The sequence below is a fragment of the Arachis hypogaea genome, chromosome 4, assembly GCF_003086295.3.
Source record: "Arachis hypogaea cultivar Tifrunner chromosome 4, arahy.Tifrunner.gnm2.J5K5, whole genome shotgun sequence".
NCBI lineage: Eukaryota > Viridiplantae > Streptophyta > Magnoliopsida > Fabales > Fabaceae > Arachis > Arachis hypogaea.
In genome coordinates this window covers 119130017-119142890 of record NC_092039.1, presented here as the reverse complement: position 1 = coordinate 119142890, position 12874 = coordinate 119130017, and the positions used below count along the sequence as shown (strand labels likewise).

Below are 12874 nucleotides of genomic sequence, written 5' to 3'. Positions count from 1 at the left end.
TATTTTTAACGACTATGAATATTTTCATAATATAATATTAAATGAAAAAGTACATAGTAAACACATTAAAAGTACGTAACGGAACTAATATAAATAAGTAAAATAAACTAGTTTTCATAGTGGTTGATACAATTTAATCTCTTAGAAACAGACACACACATCAACTGATAAACTAAATGACCCCATGATACAACACTGATAACCGAAATACATAAACATAAGTATGTAACATACAACGAAGTAACAAACATCACAATACAAAAATCATCTAAACAGGTGCGATCCCGTGAAGCAACGTCGTGGGACCGTGTCCTATGACCTCTCCGGATCAGCGGGTCCTCATCCTCTATCTCATCCTCCTTATCATCCGGGGTGGCTGTGCAAGCCTCGTAGGGTGGACATGTAAAGGCCAGGATGACGAAAGCCCTGCAACTGAATGTGACCCAGCAGTAGCTGCGGAAGGGGGTGTACCGTCCAGGGCAAAATAGTCAGCTGGAGGTACGGATGGAGGCTCATTCAGATCTACATCTAAATGTGCCTGTGACCCCGTCATCTGACCCCTTCGACGACCAGCCTCATCCTCCTACATGATGGCAGTGATCCCATCTAGGAAGTTCTCCCCACCGTACTTCGCATCAAGACTATCACTGGCAAGAAAGTCTGAAAACATGGTATCCGGACTCACCCATGGTATACTCTCCTGAAGCATCTGGTCGTGACCGGGGACAACGACAAAGTAATCTCCGAATGGCCCCTCTCCTAGTCCAGCGTCAACAGGTGCCGAAGGATCTCCCAAACCAGACCCATACCACTCTCCACCAACTCCGCCAGCATCGGGTATAACAACCCCCTGAGCAGCCCCTCCTGGAACGGCATTGTCACGAGGATCACCTCCAACGTGGTGGTCTGCAGGCCCTCTCCGTCTACCCCCCACGACTTCTTCATCTACCACGACCCCTACCTGCATGGTCACCATCCTCCATAGCCTGGTCCAGCCACCTCCACTCCCGGTCGCTACGTCGTGTCCCAACACGAGCTCTCCTGTCAACCCGACGCCTATCAGGTACGTCATCGACTCGGTCCATGTCGGGAACTCTACCGACACCCTTTGTGTTGCCTCCACTGGAAAAGGAATGTCTCTAGGATCCCTCAAGTACATCTCTGGTGACAAGAACCTCTTTTCGTGCTGACGCCACCACTCTAAGAAGTCATGTAAAGGACCCGGGTCGGCAACAACGTCAAATCGAAGCACGTGGTCCGCATGTGTCTCCCAGTGAAGATGCCAGTGCTGCAGATGGTGCGGGAACCAACGATCACCCCCTCTACTATCCTTCGACATCAAGAAGTCGATGTTCAGGGCGGGACGGGGACAAGCCTGTACGCCTCCAAACTGAGGTAACACCCTATCAACCTGGTGCCACTCAACCACCGCAAAATATATCAGCGACGTCACAGAACGCCATAAGGCCGTATGACGAGGCTCCAACACCTCCGGATGGACAACCTGGACGACGTCGGGTGTGCTATATGGCATCCATATAAACTGAAAAAGGCATCATGAATACATTAGAAGAGAAATTTAGCTATAACTAAACTTACATTGACTAGGCAAAGGTTTTTTGCATACTCACATCTTTAGGCTGTAACATGTCGATCCTCAGCCGAGTCATCTGCACCTGACGTCCCTTTTCGCTAACACCAGGATTGTAACCTGACCACCTACGAAGGTCGTTAAGATACGAAGTCAGTCATTAATGTGACGAACTAGTATAACATTATAGGCGAGAACTTAAATTCATAGAATAAGTAAACATAATATAATGACATATTCGTACCTGGATGCCAGGGGCCAGCTAAACAAATCATACCCATTGGGCCGAAATTTAGGAAACTGCCAAAAGATCCAAGACTGAAGTAACTGTAATGGCCCAGCTAACTTCACGAAATGTCTGTTGGCCACTCGGCACATACACCGGTACAACCATGCAAGCGCCGCCGACCCCCAACTGTAGCCACCAATCTCTTCAAGCCTAGCCACGTACGGTAGCCATCTGATGTGAATACGATTGCCGGACTTGTCTGCAAGCAGCTGGGTGCCCAACAACATCATGATATAGGCACGGGCAAAGCGCCTAACTGTCGCCTCATCGGCCCCCTCGGGGCACTCTCCAAAGGTCTCCTAGAACCAGCTGCAGTTCACAGGGAACTTTTGAATTTGGCTCGGGGGAGGTAACACACCGAGCAACTCCTGGAACCACTGCCAAGCTGGCCGGCCACCCTGTATGTATACGTGGAAATCCGTAAGGCAACCACTGACATAATATCCGTCCACTAGCAAACCCAACTGATACGCCACATCCTGAAGTGTGATGGTGCACTCCCCAAAAGGCATGTAGAAAGTGTGCGTCTCCAGACGCCACCTCTCGACGAATGCACTCACAAGCGGCTCGTCTAGTCGGAACCATCTGTCGTTCAGTCTCGCAAGATGGTATAATCCGGCCATCTGCAAGTACGGAACGTACCGCTCATCGAGCCGCATTCCCTGCTGGCGCCGCATGATTAGAACAGATTCAAAAACCGGTTACAAATACAAATCAGGACATAAACATCTAATAAATACCACTTGCAAAACGAGATGTATCAAACCATTAGCAAAAACCCGTTGTCAAACTGCATCCAAATAACCACTAAAAACACAGCAGCCTAAAACCGCATACAAAAAATAACTAGCATAAAGCAGGGGCAACTCCACTTACAAAAACCATCGGCCAAAACCGCTAACATAAACCATCAATAAAACCGCATAAAAAACCACTGCACAAAACCACATGCAAAACCTCTTATATAAACCACTAGCAATACCACTTTAATAAACCACTAGCAATACCATTTCAATAAACCATTAACATATAGTAACAACAAAAACCACTAAACAAAACCATCAGCAAAACCGCATAGAAAACCACTATACAAAACCGCATGCAAAACCACTTATATAAACCACCAGCAATACCACTTCAATAAACCATTAACATATAGTAACAACAAAAACCACTAAACATATACCACTTACAAAAACCACTAACCTCGTCGTTGATCACCCCGGCGATATGAGCGACTCCATCCAAACGATACAGCCTTCCCGGATCGTCCCCCATCGCGTCAATATGCCTCTCGCGTCTTTGCCGAACAGATTCTGGGTCGTTTTCTCTGGAATTTGGTGGGGTATGAGGAAGAGAAACTGATTCGAATGAGTTTGGTTCGAACTCCTTATATAGGCAACTCACTAGTAATTCGAATCAACTTAATTCGAATTACATAATGTCACCAAAAATGAATAATTCGAATCAACATGATGATTCGAACTCCCTAAACTCACGCAACCCTAGTAATTCGAATCGAGTCAATTCGATTTACGCTTCTCTAATTCGATACTATTTGATTCGAATTACATGCAACTCCATTTAAACGTAGTTCGAAACAAGTTGTTTCGAATTACTTGCATTTTTAGTTCGAATCATGTTGATTCAAATTACATTAAAATGGTCATTGGTTGATTGATGAAATAATTTTAGTTTTGGCTGATTTCGATAAAAAACTTCTCAGCCTGGTTTATTTGGTTTTTTTTTGCCCTATAAGAAATAAGGATATTGTAACATTTTGATTTTTGATATAAGATTATATCTTTAATAAGCGTGCATAGCAGACAAGAAAAGCGCACACACAAACTCTCACACAATTTGATACTTAGACATAAAAAAGAAATATTTCTTATTATAATTAACTATAAATAACATTCTATTATATATTACTAATATTTATAGATTTTTCATTAATCATATACCTAATACAATATAATATATATAATATCTTCATATTTTTTTGGGCAAATAATACATAGTATTTAATGGTATATATTTTTTTATCATCAATTACTAGTCAATGATAATTTTATTAGAGAGATATTATGGTAAAGAATCTACTATTGGATTTACACTAATTAAAATTGCTTAGCATAGGTCATTCCCTTCTTTTTATAGATGAAATTAATATAGGCTCTTCCCATTCAAGTAAGTTTTTGGTACATTCTATCGTACAAAATGTTTGGAAAACAATAAAAAACAGTTTAAATAATCTAAAATTATTTTATTTAATATTTATTAATTATTATTAGAATAATTATATAATTTAGTAAAATATATAATTATTATTTTAGAGGTTTTTTTTTCCAATTGAGATTGCTTTGCTTAGTTCATTCCCTAGATTTTTATTGATGAAATTAGTATAGGCTCTTCCCATTCAAGTAAGTTTTTGGTACATTGTATTATAATATAAGGGTCAAAGTCAAGTAATTAAATAATAGTAATAATAATTACATAATAATCCTGCCATTTCTGTATGCTAATTAATTTCATGCAAAACAAAACTTGCAATTAAAAGCCATTGAGACTAAGGTGATAAGATTTGCCACTAGTGATGTGAATATAGATAGATACACAATAAAATACAATAAACAACGACAAAGATGATAATTAACAAATTAATTACTAGTATCTCATTGGTTATTCTTAAAAAGAAGATTAAGATAAAATAATATTAATTAACGTTATGAGATATCTAATATAAGGAATGAAGATCCGGAAATGGCTGCTGATAGATTTGATGAAAAGCAACTAAATCCCGCAAAGCAAATGCTAAAATGGGTAGGGTTTATTCACATGTGTCATTTCTTCCGATACTAATGTCACTTATTTTTGTTACAACCATTACGTGTGCTAACTACTAACACTTTTCTCTCCCTCTCATACAACTATTACTTTCACTTTCCTTCTTTAAATTATGCACCAACCCACATCAAATTATATTAGCAAACAAATAAACTAGATTTGTGCATGGACCACTAACTAACAATCATTATATATAACATTGATATTGATTCTTTACTGTTCTAGAAGACTAAATTAACCATCAATTAAGAAATGATGGGAACCTATATGGTACAAGAGTTTTAATGTTTTATTGTTATCTATAAGATATATATGTGTATTAATAAGAAGTTAACATAACAAACAAAATTTAAAAGATAAATTTGTTAATGTGATAATGTATAAGTAGGTATTTTCATAAATTTTTTACTATAAAATAAGAATACGAATTCGATCATGTATTATCACTTAAATGCTAAAATAATTACCTTTTACATTCGCAATATCAATAATCAATGAAAGAAAAAAAATTGTGCTAATTTTTGGTTTAAATAAATTTTTTATTCTTATAAGATATTTTTTTTTGTCATAGATATTTTATAAATTTGGTCGTGAAATTTAAAATTTGTCTATTTTAATCTTATGATTAAAACCAAAATGAAAATTTTATTTAGAAAAAAGATGAGTAATTTCTTAAAACCAAAATGGAGAATTTATTTTTTTAACTTCATTTTATTCTTTGATTCCACCAATAAAAATAAAGTCCAAATACAAATGAAATTCAATTTTAGTTTTAATTCGTTTTATTATTCATTTATTCCATAGAAAAAGCACAAGTCCCTATGTGAGTAAGTGTATATATAAGTATATATATAGTGGCATAAGGTGAGGACCCAAATTTGTCAATTACAAACAAGTGAAGTGTGTTTTGTGTATGTTTGTGTGTGTGGAAGAAAACAAAGATTGCATTGCAGAACACGCTTCTTCACCTTCATTGGTTTCAGCTCCACTCTCTTCTCTTCTCTCTGGAGCTGAACCGAACCCGAACCCACCCCACCACCACCTTTCAAAAAAGATTCATACTTTTCTCATTTTCATTTCTAATTCTTAATTTTGATTCATACCCACCTAGTTTTAAGTCATTTCTGACACATAAACAACATCAAAAACATATCTTGATTAACTTTCTTCTGTGAATAGACAAAAAAAAAACATGGAAGATGACAACCACCGTAACAACATAGATAATAAGAACATGAACACAACCACCACCAACAACAACAACAACAACGTTAGTAGTAACAATTGTAGTGATTCAAAAAACATGGATTCTGATTCAAAAGGTGGAATCTTTCCGGCTTTTCCAGTTAAGAGAAGCATAGCGGAGAGAAGGGGTTTCAATTCCAATGCAGCAAGGATCAACACAGCTAGGTTCAGAACAAACACAATCACAACAAGCCCTTTAGCTTCTCCATCTCCGGCTTCTTGTTCTGCATCACCATGCATCACTATACCTCCTGGCATTAGTCCCACTGCATTGCTTGATTCTCCCATCATGCTCCCCAATTCTCAGGTTATTCGGTTTTCTCCTTCTTTTTATATTTTTATTTAATTTTTTCAGTGATCCTTTTGATTATTCTGTTTCAATTTGATCAAAAGATCCTTTCTTGTTGGGTCTGTTGTGTTTATTTATTTATTTATTTTTCTTTTTTTTTTAGGCTATGCCTTCTCCAACTACTGGCTCATTTCATTGGCTAAGTTCTTTACCACTTGATCAAGGGAATCTCAATGATGCTCCTGATTCTTCCCTCAAGTTTAAGAACAATGCCACCCTTGCCGATCCTAATCCTTTGCCTCCTTACTCTGCGTCTCTGAATCAGGTAATTTTCTTACAAAATAAAATAAAATAACACTAGTATATTATGAAAAGAAACGGTGGTGTGTTGATTTCTTATCATGTGATTCAATTCTGTGTTGAATTTTCATTTTTGTTGCTAATGATTTATTTCTGTTCATTTCTTTTTTCTTTTTTTAATAGTTTGATTTGATACGAAGAATGAAAATCACTTTTCTTCAGTTGGATGTGGTTGATGTGAAGAGCAGCGTTTGTGTTTGGTTTACGTCCTTAATGATAAAGCATTATAGTTTACAACTTGAAAATTTTGACAATTTTGATACTAAATTGAAAAAAAAAATCCAGTTGGGCATGTGTCCAGTTCTTTTAGCTAAATCAGGATATGATCAATTGATCATCATTCTCTCATTTGTGATATGTGAAAGATTTCTAACTGGTATTTTTCTAAATTGTAATAACAATACATTTATCATATGGTAACCTTGAATTCTTTAGGTTTCTAGTAATTGGCACATGGTAAAGGGAGGAAATACAGACTGTCAATCAATTGTTCCAGTTCTGCCGCCGATAGATTTTTCGTTCCCGGAAGAATTTTCAAAAGGACAAAACGCAAAAAGTATTGAGTCCCGTTCATTCAATGATGTGAAAATGGTAAATTGTTCACTTGTTAATGTTAATAAAGTTGAGATGATGCAAATATCACATTCCGATGAAGCTGGTGATGAAAGCACTCTGCCGAAAAATGTTACTCTTGGTGGGGATATCGGACGGCAACCTGTTATGGAGAAAGACCAGAAAGAGACCTTGCTTGCAACCGGAGTGGTAAGGACCTCGGAGGATGGTTATAATTGGAGAAAGTATGGTCAGAAACAAGTAAAAGGTAGCGAGTATCCTAGGAGTTATTATAAATGTACTCAACCTAATTGTCAGGTCAAGAAGAAGGTGGAAAGATCCCATGATGGCCAAATAACAGAAATTATTTATAAGGGTACTCATAACCATTCAAAACCACACCTTGGTCGTCGAGCGTCAGGGCTTTCCACTGATGAGATGTCAGACATGGGTGAAGCTGGTGAAAACTATGCTAAACTTGAAGGTTCAGGTTGGAAAAATGTTCAACCGGGAGCAAAAGACACAAAGCACGGTTTGGATTGGAAGGCTGACGGTCTGGAAAGAACATCCTCAACTTCTGTCGTGACTGAACTTTCGGATCCTATGTCGACTAACAAAGGTAAACCTTTGTGTGCCTTTGAAGCGGAAGACACTCCCGAACATTCTTCCACACTTGCCAGTAATGATGGTGATGAAGATGGAACCACTCAAGCACTAGCACCAGCTGAGGATGATGCTGAAGATGATGAATCAGATTCCAAAAGAAGGTTTTAAACTCCATCTGATATTGTTTGCAACTTTTCATGTTAGCTATAACAATTAGAAACACAACCTTTATGATTCTGCATTATTTTTCTATTGCAGGAAAAAAGAGAACTACTTGGTTGAATCAACTTTGCCTTCTAGGGCTGTTCGTGAGCCAAGAGTGGTGGTCCAAATTGAGACTGAGATTGACATACTCGATGATGGTTATCGATGGCGCAAGTATGGACAAAAGGTTGTCAAAGGAAACCCAAACCCAAGGTATCAATTCTTCCTTTGTTTATTTTTACACATTGGATATGGTTTTGTTTGTAATGTGTCTTAATATTGGATGGTTGGTAATTTCAGTTATTTCGTTGGCTTTTTAACCTGATTTAAGGAAATACACCAAGTATACTAAGTTCTAATTTATTACAATTTGTTCCTTTTTATTTGTCACTGCCACTTTTTCGTACAGTCTAACATTGTTGGATCAATGAATTTGCTTGCAATTTATAGCTTGATCTGGTGATGCACCGAAAGTGATAGTGGCAGGTAGATTAATGGGAGCGGAGTGAGTTATTGTTATTTCTGAAAGCTGTAATTTTTCATTCTTTGCCATTGTCTTTTCCTCTTTACAAGTAGAAAGTTTCCATTCTTTGTTGACGCGAGTTGCTATTGTTTGATATTGTTTGTAGATATTCACTTATGTTGGTAGTTCTGTTAAGTCTTCATTTCATTATCTGAACTGGTGCATGTTCTAAGTAGATCAATGGTTTGTTCTTCAGGTATCAATTCATTCTCTATACATTTCACTCGCATCATGCTTTTTACATTAGATCTACACTTGTAGCCGAATTGAGCAGTCATGGTATACCGATTGCGCATTTGCTGATTTGCATTTTCTCGTGAATTTCCTCCAGGAGCTACTATAAATGCACAAGTGCCGGATGTCCCGTGAGGAAACACGTCGAAAGGGCTTCGCACAATACGAAATATGTAATCACTACATATGAGGGCAAACATAATCATGAAGTTCCGACGGCCAGAACCAACAATCACGTAAGCTCGAATGATGGTGGTTTACCTCCCAGTGGTCCTAATGGCCAATCAGCTCTTGCATTACCTGGCAGTGCTGTTATCCCGAAGTCTGAAAATCATCAAACTCTTACGTCTCATTTTGATCGAAAACCTGAATTCGGCAGCGACTTTCTTCGGCCGAGTTTGGTCGGAGCATTCAGCAACAATTTGAAGTTCGGTTCTTCCCCCATGTGCCAGATGAAGTATCCTTCCTTGAGTAGCACCATGCCTTACAGTTCGTTTGTACTGAATCCCGATCGCTGCACTGCCCCACAAGCTGGATCTATTCCCTCAGTGTATCCCGACTTTCCAATGCCGCTTCCCTTGAATCTTCCCTCATCCGGAACCTTCTCTCTTGCTGGACTAAACTTCAACTGTGCAAAGCCAATGAATCCAGTGCAGCCTTTCCTTTCAGGGCAACAAGTGAAGGATATTGATACTGGGTTCTTGAGGCCTAAACAGGAACAGAAGGATGATGCAATATATGGAACATGCTTACCTCCAGTTGATCATGGAAATTCTTCATCAGCAGCACCATCATCCATTTACCAGCAAGTCATGCAAAATTTCCCTTCATAAATTTTTGTCTTAACTTCTGTTAGCAACAGCAAATTCAATTGGTTTTTTATTTAGTGTTTTTTTTTAAAGAAAGGTCATAAATTATTTAGTTTTTTCCCCCTTGATATTTGAGGAAACAAACTGTGGTGTGCTCTTTTGCACAAATCGAACACCTGTATTTTGTAACTAGTTCTTGGTAGGTTAACTGTTTTGTTGTCCTATCATTATAGTTTACATTTTTCTCTGAATATTTATGGAACAGAGTTTAGTCTTCTTAATACAAAATTGCATACCAATATTTGTATCAAACTGTTGGTGTATAATTTTAGCTTCTTTTTTCTAATTTTTATATTTGGATTTTCGCTTTGAATGCTTGAGCTATTTAGGGTATACAAACAAAAATATAGATTCACATGAGTACATGAATGATAAGAATCAATGTATGAATGGGATCATACATTTAGTACAGGGGCCTTAGAAACTATTAACATTTTCATAAACCACTTCTTTCTTTTAATCTTTTCTGATTTGGGAAGAATACATAATGCTAGAGCAGAAATGATGTAAGAGATCTTTTTCTTTCGGCCTACACTGCTAGCAACTTAGCATGTTTCATCTACTTCCTAACTTGACTTGAATTGGGGGTTAAATTCTTAATTTTGATTGCAATCCACACAATTTTCTCTTTTTAATTTTTGCTTCATTTGTAAGAATAGATATTTAGATTTTACAGGGTGAAATTTCTGAGATGTGTTGCACAGAAAAAGAGAATTTAAATTGAGGTGATTGGTAAAATGATAAAATGAGAGGTTAATTATTATTTCATTTGTAACTTCTATCATGAGTGAACCCTATTATATTAATTTGAGAGTTTTTTTTTTTACCAACTTTCTTACTTTAGAAGAACTTAATGCGAGCCTATCCAATTATGAAAGAGTGGAAGTTGACTTAATGAAATGTGCAAGAACACTGCTTAATTGGGAATAAAAGGTCAAACAAAATCTAATATTCCTAACATACCAGGCGTGAGACTGCAGGTGAAGGGCATGATTAGGTTAATACATGCCATAGGAGATAGGTATTTGGTCTGGAAATTCCAATACCTTGCCCTACTCTAAATTGTAGGAAACAAGTCCCCACCAAGAAATGAAAGTCTATGCTAAAATCATTGGAATGATAAAAACCAGGTGTGATACAAGCATTTAATAGCACAAGACCCTACACAAATATAAATTCCCAACCAAATATTTGTCAAAAACAGATATTGATAGGGAAAGATGCCACAAGACCCTACACAAACATAGAACCTTATTCTTATTCCAACATATCAAATTATCAATGGCACTAGAGGAGGAGAGGAAGCACCCACCATGATTCCATTCATTGACTCGAGATATTTTGATATAATAAGAATAAAAAAAAGACTTAGTTATCATACAAGCAAAATATTAGCCATTTAGCATTTAATTATAAAACAGATGAATCACAGAGACCCCTTCAAACACACACTATATCATCTAAAAACAGTCTTAACATTAACAACACCCGAGAAAAACAATTTAAATTTGAAGTTGATTTCCATTACTAATATAAATAGGTTATATCAAAAGTGAAAGGAGACTGTACAAGCAAATTCTCCCAAAACTCTTGTTTACTTTACACTGAAGATTTAAGCACAATGTGCTCAACGTTCATGGAAGAATTTATGTTCAAAAGGAGATGTCAAAAGGGAAAAAAAAAGTTGATACTTTTTAAGCATGTCATTGGATTTATTAAGATCATCCACTAAAATTAAGAGAAATATATTATGAGGACAAGAAGTTAAGCTCAAAAACATCTTAACAGCCATTATGAGTTAACTAATATACATTCCAGGCTTAGAAAAGAAGGGCCTCAAAATCAATAACCACCAAAGTTTAAATCCCTTCAAATCAAAAGAACCCCTTCTCTTCACATAGTACATAGACCATTATCATCATCATCATCAAAGTAACTAAGACCAAGATCAGGAAACACAATTAAGCTTAAGCATACCCATAATATCAAATCACTCGATATCCCCCAAAAGACACCAACTTTAAAAGAAAAAAAATGGAAAAACAAAAAAGTTTCGATCAAAAGAGTGAGGGGGTTCCCAAATTGGAGAGATTTCATATTATTTTATTTCTTTAGGCTTCCGCGAACGCCGGGTTTAGGCTTAGAGGAATCACCGACGTGGGTGGCGTGGAGATTAACGATCTTCCCCTCCTCGAACGGAAGCTTAGGGTGCTTCGCATCGTGGTGGATCTGCATCGATTTCATGTCCGGTGCCGTCGCTTTGCAGAGCGGGCACTCAAACTTCGCGTGACCTCCCTTTTCTATCCCCGACCGGTCCGCCAAACCCGCCTTTCCTCCGCCGCGGTTGGTGGTGGCGGCGTCGACCTTCGCGGCGATCTCTTTCGCCGTGTGCTTCTTTGGCTTCGCTTTCCCTGTCATGGCGTAAATCTAGGGTTCCTTTGTTCTTTTTTAGGGGAATCGTTCTATGCAGAATAAATCAGTCGTTGTGGGTTCTTGATTGGTGATCGGATTTGTTAGAAATTAATCGAAAGTTTCGATTTTGAGTTAGATTTTCGGGGGCTGTTTTTGGAGGGGAAGGTAAACCCTAAGGATGAGAAACCCTAATTTTGGGTGCGTGGGCATTTTGGATGAGTGAGTTGGGTTATTAATAGGGAAAACGGATAGGAATGGAGGCTTATCTGTGAGCCATTTCGTTTTCACTGGGTTTTTTTTTTTTAAATTTATGTTTCTTTCTTTTAAAGAAGACACTTGACACGTGTTAAATTTTCATTGGATAAACTGATTGCTTCTACCAATGCCTTTAGGCCATATATCATTCACATGCCTTATGATTAACGCAGGGTATTAGATACATAGATTCTAGCACGACCTTAATCCATAGCAATATGTAAGGGTAGTCTGATAACGAATTTTTGTTAATAAATAGTTAGTTGTTTAAAAATTTACCTAGTGTTATGATAAATATGAATGTCGATTTTTTCCGTCAAATTATTTTGGGTGGTTCAAAAATTTAATAATAGATGATATAAAAAGTTTTTAAGATTAAACTGCACATTTATAAAGTTATGAAAAGAAAATATTTTTACACGTATAAACAGAGAAGGTGTAGTATATGAATTACATAATCAATAAAATTCTCTATTTCTCTTTTATACTAAAATACTCTTTTCTTTTTTTTTTTTATATCCGCTACTATATATATATATATATATAATTTTTATTATATTGAGATATTAATTATAATAAATATTAATACTAGAATCTT

The 12874-nt window shown here is 37.0% G+C and overlaps 2 protein-coding genes across 2 annotated transcripts; one reads left to right on the top strand and one right to left on the bottom strand.

Moving 5' to 3' along the window:
- Positions 1-5597: 5597 nt before the first annotated feature.
- Positions 5598-9861, top strand: LOC112797564 (WRKY transcription factor SUSIBA2). Its single transcript, XM_025840574.3, has 5 exons — positions 5598-6279; positions 6425-6586; positions 7057-7940; positions 8038-8196; positions 8838-9861. The coding sequence occupies exons 1-5, from the start codon at positions 5920-5922 to the stop codon at positions 9571-9573; spliced, it is 2301 nt and encodes a 766-aa protein (XP_025696359.1). The 5' UTR covers positions 5598-5919; the 3' UTR covers positions 9574-9861.
- A 1512-nt stretch (positions 9862-11373) lies between these two features.
- Positions 11374-12223, bottom strand: LOC112797565 (protein METHYLENE BLUE SENSITIVITY 1). The gene has a single exon (XM_025840575.3). It carries the CDS (start codon positions 12025-12027, stop codon positions 11713-11715), a length of 315 nt encoding a protein of 104 aa, XP_025696360.1. The 5' UTR covers positions 12028-12223; the 3' UTR covers positions 11374-11712.
- Positions 12224-12874: the final 651 nt, after the last annotated feature.